Source organism: Poecilia latipinna, unplaced genomic scaffold (genome assembly GCF_001443285.1).
Source record: "Poecilia latipinna isolate Pla-1442-1.1 unplaced genomic scaffold, P_latipinna-1.0 Scaffold54, whole genome shotgun sequence".
NCBI lineage: Eukaryota > Metazoa > Chordata > Actinopteri > Cyprinodontiformes > Poeciliidae > Poecilia > Poecilia latipinna.
Window position 1 is genome coordinate 36,874 of NW_015112670.1, and position 7,956 is coordinate 44,829.

General features: G+C 32.9%; 1 protein-coding gene across 1 annotated transcript; it reads left to right on the forward strand.

The window, feature by feature from the left end:
• Positions 1 to 4,798: 4,798 nt before the first annotated feature.
• On the forward strand, positions 4,799 to 6,743 carry LOC106959918 (carcinoembryonic antigen-related cell adhesion molecule 20-like). Its single transcript, XM_015052780.1, has 5 exons — positions 4,799 to 4,861; positions 5,060 to 5,317; positions 5,742 to 6,029; positions 6,115 to 6,390; positions 6,480 to 6,743. The coding sequence occupies exons 1-5, from the start codon at positions 4,807 to 4,809 to the stop codon at positions 6,572 to 6,574; spliced, it is 972 nt and encodes a 323-aa protein (XP_014908266.1). The 5' UTR covers positions 4,799 to 4,806; the 3' UTR covers positions 6,575 to 6,743.
• The last annotated feature ends 1,213 nt before the right edge of the window (positions 6,744 to 7,956 follow it).

Below are 7,956 nucleotides of genomic sequence, written 5' to 3' on the forward strand. Positions count from 1 at the left end.
ACTAATATAAATAAAAGAGGAAAAAAAGAAACAAACAAATAAACAAAACCCAACCAAAGAACCCAGGGTCAGCTATATTATGATTCACCTGTTTGCTATAAACACAACACTTCTCATTGTTCTATTTGACTTCAGTATTCAGGTAAAATTCAGGTCATCAGTCTTCCCCTATTGCTTGTAATATTTATTAAAAATTTAGCAAAACTGTCTTGGTCCAAAATTAAACATAATCCGATTAATTTGGTGTTTTGAAGACATGGACAGCTCCTGATACTATTTGAAACTATAGCAAGTTGATGTATCAAAATTAATCCTTTATCATCGGATTGTATGAAAAGATTTATATGAAGTATCTGTGGCTTCTATAAATAATCAATGTGGTTTCATGGTTTTTTATTTTTATTAACACACAAATAAGAGCAATAGTGAGCACCTCCGTTGATCAGAAGCCATTGTAGCGATGTGTTACCTTTTTCAAAAAAGCATATAAGCATACTATATATATATATATATATATATTTAAGTAGCAGCAACAAATCATCTGGGTTTTTCTGAACAAATAAAAATTTGTTCACCCTGCGATAGCAAAAAGCTGCTCTCCAATCAGTCCATAAAAATAATATGACTAAATATTAAACCTTTGAACAAATTAAGTCAAACATATATAATCCAGTGTATATTTCAATGTCTTTTGGATAATCTAGTAGAGTTATTGTTGCTAAAAGATAATAGAAAACAAATTAAAAAGATTTAACATGATGGAAATGAGGAAGTAGATCTCATGTAAAATCAAATTCACTTCCAGTAAGAGAGCAGCAATAAATTCAAAGTTCAAAGTTATTTGCCTGCTCATTATGTTGTTGTAGCCAGCAAATAAAAATTTGTAAAAGGTCAGTGTCAATGCATGACTTGCATTATCAACTTTCTTTCATATTCCTTCCATATAAGTAACTGAGCAAGTAGGAGGATTTTTAGCAGCTGTGACTCATTCAAACTCTCTTGTTAGTGTAGCTCTGGTAACTAAGAAGAAACAGAAATTACAAGGAAATAAAATTATCAATAAAAGAGGGGGAGGTTATCAATGTATTTCAAAAACTAAACATCAATAAAATCAAAGTTCATATGAACAAATATGAAGTGACAGTCAAGTTATAGAACAGCAGTTCTATAACTTGACTGTTGTTAATTGTAAAAACAACTGCAAAAAGACATTTGTATTTTAATTTTATTTGAAACTGAAACAGACGCATAAGAGTCTTTCTATACATGATGCAATAAAAACTGGCTTTCATGTGGTAAAAGTTATTTGATTTTCTGGGCATGCTGTCATTTATTTATGAAACTCTTATGTTTGGTGCTGTGAATGCACACATGCTCAGACAGGCAACATTTTATGGAGGACTTTAGTAGGAGGGTCAATAGGTAATAATTAACTACCGTCACAAGACGCCATCTGGTGTTGTATCATGTAGTGAAACATTTCAAAACTATTAATTTTAGAAACATTAATATTTGTAAGATTAATAAGTAATGCAATGAAAAATAATATATTTAAATTTATTTAGGCATATTTTTCTTATTGATAAAAAACTGTTGAAAACCACACATCAATAACCTTCCAAATTCAGTAATTATAAGTTCACTTAAACAGAAAAATACATACATTTCAACATGTTAGCATTGACTTGGTCATTAACTGTTGATTTAATAAAATATGTGCGTTATTTAAATGTGGAATAGTTTTGATCTACTTATAAGTAGCTTCCAAACATCTTTGTCGGCCTCTGGTGGTGAAACTCATGAGTGAGAATATGTTTTACTGAATTCTGATTTGAAAACATCTTATATATTAAATAAGGTGCTTCATTTATTTAAAATTAAAAAGTAGATCATGTTTGTGTTTGAGACAGTTGGGTGTTTTAGTGTCAGATAGAACAGGGACAGACGCACTTGTTTGAATTTGGTTGAGTTTGATTTAGTTTAGTACACATTTTTATATTAGAAGTTGATAAAATGTAGTGATAAAACAAGAAGCTTTATTTGGAAGGCTTCGAATTTGTTGGTCAATGAGAATTAGATGTTTTCTTCTGTGTGTTTTACACAGTTATGGGTAATAAGAAAATGTGTATTTGATCAGTTGGGAGACTTAGATCTGTTTGAAAATACAGGAAAATATTGTTTCTTTGTTTTTCCTTTAGAAATCATAGGATGTCTGTGAAGAATACAGCAGTATACTCTAGCATACATTATTGATCCATATTGGTAATTTCAGTCAGGATGAATAAATACATCAACCAAGTTTTATCTATGACATATTAATAACAGTAATAATAATAACGGAGCTACAAGTTGATTGGTTTAAAAAACATTTCCTTATTGGCTTTGAATGAGATTAATGAGAGTCTCTATAAGTTTCCCAGCATCTAGTGACAACAGAAGGCATCAGACTTTGAACCAGGAAGAGGACATATAATGAGAGTTTATGAGAGTAAATGCTTTTTCAGCAGCTGTTAGGTTTAGAAAATCAAAAAAAGATTACTTTTATTTCTCTAGTCTTTTACATGTGCTTCTAAGAATTAAAAAGAAAATGAGAACGAAAAAGAAAATAAAGCCCTGATGGAGTTTAAAATGGTCCTTGAATTTAAGGGAATAAACACCAGATAGCCTTGATAATCACCTTTTAAAGATAACATTGATGTACTTCCTTGTACGTGTTGGTTTATTGTCATCACATCTGATCTTTCGTTTACACTGTCTGAATAATTAACCAGGTACAGCTGCATGGTCAGAAAGCAGAACATTTCCTTATTGTTGTGCCAGGACCACAAAAGATGTGAAATGAGCCATAATTATCTTTATGTTGATGTCATAAGATCATCTGTGAACTGATGTTTTTAAGGGTTTAATGCTAATTTACGTGCTATTAGTTACCACAGTTAAATCATCATAATGTCACAACTATGACCACATTTGAGTGAATAAGTGTTAAAACTAATATTGTTAGCATCAGAATTTTAATAATAGGAATTATATCACAAAATTAAAAAAAAAATCCTTTAATTATAAATTAAATAAAACACTGATAAATATCTTTAGTTCAATGCTGGAAGAAATGCAAGGTTTGTTTTACAATCAGTTTCTGGGCAATAAGGATGTAAATATGTCAACCAAACATGTGGAAACTGGGTGATAATTCAGAACTGGATTATGATAAAAGCGCAATATTCTTCTGATATGATAAAGAGAAAAACCTTCCTTAGACAGTATCCTTAACAGATCTCCAAAGTGCTAGAAAAGAAACATTACCATATGAAGTTGTGTCTTCAGTATCACATACAGTGACTTTTATTACTGGGTTTCATTGGGTAATAAAGGTGAACAAAGTCTGTTTGAGGAAGTTCATAATAGTTCAGGATGAGGCCCATTAAACTTTAATCTTCCTCCTCATCATGTAACCTTAGAGATGTTAAACTCTACGTCAATGAAATTTGAACTCCCTTTCATATTGAGTCAGTACATTTTTCCCTGATCTGAAACTTTGTTTTTGTTATCTCAATGGTTTACTTGTATTCTCTGTCATTTCATGTTAATTGTGGAGAAGGAACAAGTAGCAGTGTTTAAATTAATTGGGAATGTACGACAAAGCACTTGTTGTTACAGCTGTTGCAGATGAATTTTGTATTTTGTAATTATGTGGTTTCTAATAATGATAAAAATGTTCAGTTGCTGGTCCTTGTGCATTTGGAGGTGTTATATCACTGTGTCTTTTTAAACGATCCAATTATAACTGTAGTGTGATTCTGCACACTACAGAATCACACTACAATTAATGTGGTTCTAATTGTAGTGTGCATTTTAATGGCCTTTTATAACATTAACTTTTCTGATCATTTCATAATGTATTAGAAAACTGTTACTACTTCAGATATTTTAAAAACAAATTTATCAGAAGGAATTTATTTTGATGTTTATTGTACATCAAAAATATACATATTCTAATGGTATTACAAAGTTCAAACACAAAGACAAGCCTGAATTTTCCACTTTTTGCTCTCCCTCAGTTACAAAAGGTTATTGAGAAAGTTTGAAGAAGTAATCAGGCAAATGTATATAGATTCCTCTGAGAATATTGTAACAATTTATTCAAATTTTATAGTGAATAACTGTGTAGTTACAGTTCAATTTACTAAGATGGCAGGGTTGTGAAAGAAGGAGTCAGTTATCAATTGCATTTGCAATTTTATCTGATTCAGCTTGATACAAATATAGTCAGAGAATAAATATAATGCTTTACAAGAAAGGTTTAGCTGATTTCATTTCATTGGAAGTTCTCCCTATCAATAAATGTCAATCATTGCCAAAACAAATTACAGAATGAAGAAAGTTTGATGTTCAGTTTTGAAAGCAGATAAAATTAATGTGTTTAAGTTCTGTGAGAGATGTTTAAGATTTAAACTGATGTGTTGCTTTCTAATGACATTCAGCACAATTTTATAATTTAAAATTTGAACAGATTTTTCTTCTGAAAAATAAGCTTGTAATAAACTTTTATTTGGAGTAACTGTGGAGCGTTTTCAGTCACACAGCGCCATCTAGTGGCGTCAGAAATTATCACACAAAAAAGTGCAGCACTGTTATGCAATTTTAACACAACTCGGTGACGAATTTCCACTTTTCACTTGGGAAACTTCCAGTTTTGTGACTCACAATGATTTCATCACTACGTAATTTCTATTGTTGTGAAATGTTTGAACTAATAATTTAAGAATCAAACATTCAGAGGCAAGATTACTTCTTCAAGCAGAGATGAAGACTGTGATCAAAAGGACTCTTTACTGTGCTCTGCTGCTGGCACTCCTGGGTGAGAAAACTTATTTTTTACATAACTTATTTATAATCTCTATATATGAACATTCTTTGTTGTAAATTAAAAATTAAGAATATCTATATTCAATCTTGACATTTGTTTTAATGCTTTAATCAGGAATAAAAATAACACTCTCTCTTCAGGTTATAACCATAGTTGTTAACACTCATGTTGACTCCTCCTCATCCTCAGGTTCGCCAGGATTCGGTGCATCCATGCAGATCTCCTGGACCGGCAGGGTGACCGCTGGCTCCCGCACCACCTTCACTTGCTCTTCGTCCTGTTTTCCAAACTGCGTCTACAGCTGGAACTTTAATGGCAGGACGGTCAATGGGAGCTCATTATCCTGGACGCCAAATGGACAGGATGTTTCAGTGGAACTGCAGTGCATCGTCTACAATAACAAAACAGGAATCACCAGAAGTACAACCACCATCGTAGAGATTTGGAGTAAGTACAGAGAAACTAAGTGTATTTGGTCAAAAATTATATGTAGGAACTGTGTGTGAATGTTCTGTATTTTCAGTCATTTTGCTATAAATAACCAGATCATCTTTCTTAGTAAAGTAAATAAACAGAAAGGCAATATGCTGCTTTATGTGTCTGATTGGAGAATAGTTTTCTAAACTTTACATGTTTTTATCCTAGAAGTTGCTTAACATCTATGGAAAGGAGTTTACCTCCCACATTTTTAGATATTATTGTGTACTTTGACTCGTGTTTAAGTCAAAGTACCCACAAGTCTATTTTCTCCCATTTAAAAGGACAAACTATACCCTTTATATAATGAATGTAATTCATTAAGTTCTTTCAGCCTAACCAAAATGTAAATGAACTGAAGTTCTCCTCCTTTCCTTTGGATCTTGTGTAACAGACCCGGTCTCTGTGCGGATCAGTCCTCCAAACATCGTCCCATCTCTCAACCAGCCTCTCAGTTTGCGTTGCCAGGATTCTGCATCCAGAGGCCACCAGGACCCATCAGACATTGTCTGGTATAAAGACGGACAGGAAGTGACTCTGCGTGAAAATATGAGGTTCCTTCAAAACAATCTCACTCTTCACTTTGACTCCCTGCTCTCCTCTGATGCCGGTTTCTATCAGTGTGACATTTATCTGCCAACATCCAAGACGAGAGTTTACAGCCTGGGATTTCTGCTCAGCTGTAAGTTTACATCTGGAGGAAGAGATTAAGTAACTACAAATAATACATTGTTGTGACATGTTCTGAACTCTTGACTCTTTTGCAGTTGATCCGTGGAACGTCACCATCAGCGGGCCTGACGTTGTGCTTCCTGGCAGGTTGAGTCAGTTCACCTGTCTGACCAGCTGCACCATAAATGTTGAATGCAGTATTAGGTGGGAGTTCAGAGGAGGTTTTCCTGTAGGAACCCACTTTTCAGTCAACACAAATCGCCTCAAGTGGACTCCCTCCAATCCTGGGACGTTTCAGAACTTCACATGTATCGCAGAGAACAAAGCCGCAGGACGCTCAGCCGAATACACAAAGATGGTGGAAGTTAAAGGTAACGACCGATCCGCAGTATGTGGTCTTTTGTCTAATAATATATGATCAATGTATTAATTCATATATTTTTTCTATATCTTTAAACAGGTGTTCCAGTTTCTGGATCAGAGGTTCAGTTCAGTGAACTTTCACTGCTGGTTTTCTGTTTCTTTTTGATTCACACAACTGTTACCTGGATTTAAGTTTTAAATTATATCTTTTTGTGCTATTTATTTGTAACATTTCCTGTTTGTCTGTTTTACTGTTATTACACTTGATTACACAAAGCTGCTAAACAAAACAAAATGTAACAATCAGGTTAAACCTTAAATAACTTAATTACCTTAATTTAATTGTTGAGTTTTTGTTAGTGTGATGCTGCCTTGATCAATAATAAATGATCAGTTTATTATGAAAGACTGGGCTGTTCTCTCTTTCAAAAACACCTTCTACATATCGTCAAGTGTTTTCATGACGCATTTGTCTAAGGAAAGTTCAGGCTTATGAAAGAGGTTGTGAAAGAAGTTATTGCTAAAATTTAAATGGCTCTTCATTAAAGTTCAGTGACCATTACATCACATCCTGTGTTGTTTTCTGAAATTCTAAAACGATTAAGAAGAATATGTTGGATCAGACGTGTTTTTGTGCGTTATATCTGCTAACATACCAGCCTCAGGAATTTTAGTCTTTTTATCGCTCAGTGTTTGACTTCACATTCCTAGGAGTACGAGTTAACTCAGAACATTATGAACAGGTTAATCTTAATTTGTCCAGGGCTTATCATTGGGCATATTTTGGTGATGACTGTTCAGTCTCTTTTGTGTCCGTCTGAAGCTGAGCAAATACAACAGATAAGTATATCACTCTGAGCAAACTCAGGATGACTGAGGTTTTTTTGTTGTACCTTGTTTTTCAGTGGATTTTCAGAAACACAACCGTGTGAATCGTATCTTAGCCTTTATGTCTGTTCTTTGTTAACTGTTCTTATTTAAGTGTTTGGGAATCAAAACTGGGGTTTCAGTTTGGTAGATTTGTACACTTGACCCTCATTAATGATTGGCTGAAATGTTCCAAAATGGCACTTTATAGCTTGTTTTTCTTGTAAAGTATAACCCTGGAGTGATTTTAAAGCACTGACAAAAATCTGCAGCAGCTTGACTTTACACTATATGAACAGGTCCAAACTTTATATTTTTAAAATTTCTGATTGCCCAATAATTTTATCCTAAAGATACGATGTTAAGCACTGCTTTACCAAAAAAAAAAAAACACAAGAAGAAAAAAATGGTCTCTTTAACAAACTTCTGTCTTCCTTTTTTAAAGAAATATATGCATTTCTTTAAGATTTTCAGTGAGCTTAAATGAATCATCATAAATCCATCAGATATTTTTTCATGTTCTGGTTTTTAACATAAAATGTGTTGTATCAAATGTTCTTTAAATTTACTATAAATATGAAATTATCCATAACCATGACACCAATGAAGAATGTAATCTACACATTCCTCTATTTTTCCAAAAAAAAAAAAAAAAAAAAAAAAAAAAAAAATTTTTTTTGGCCCAAATTTTTTTTTTCTTTAAACTT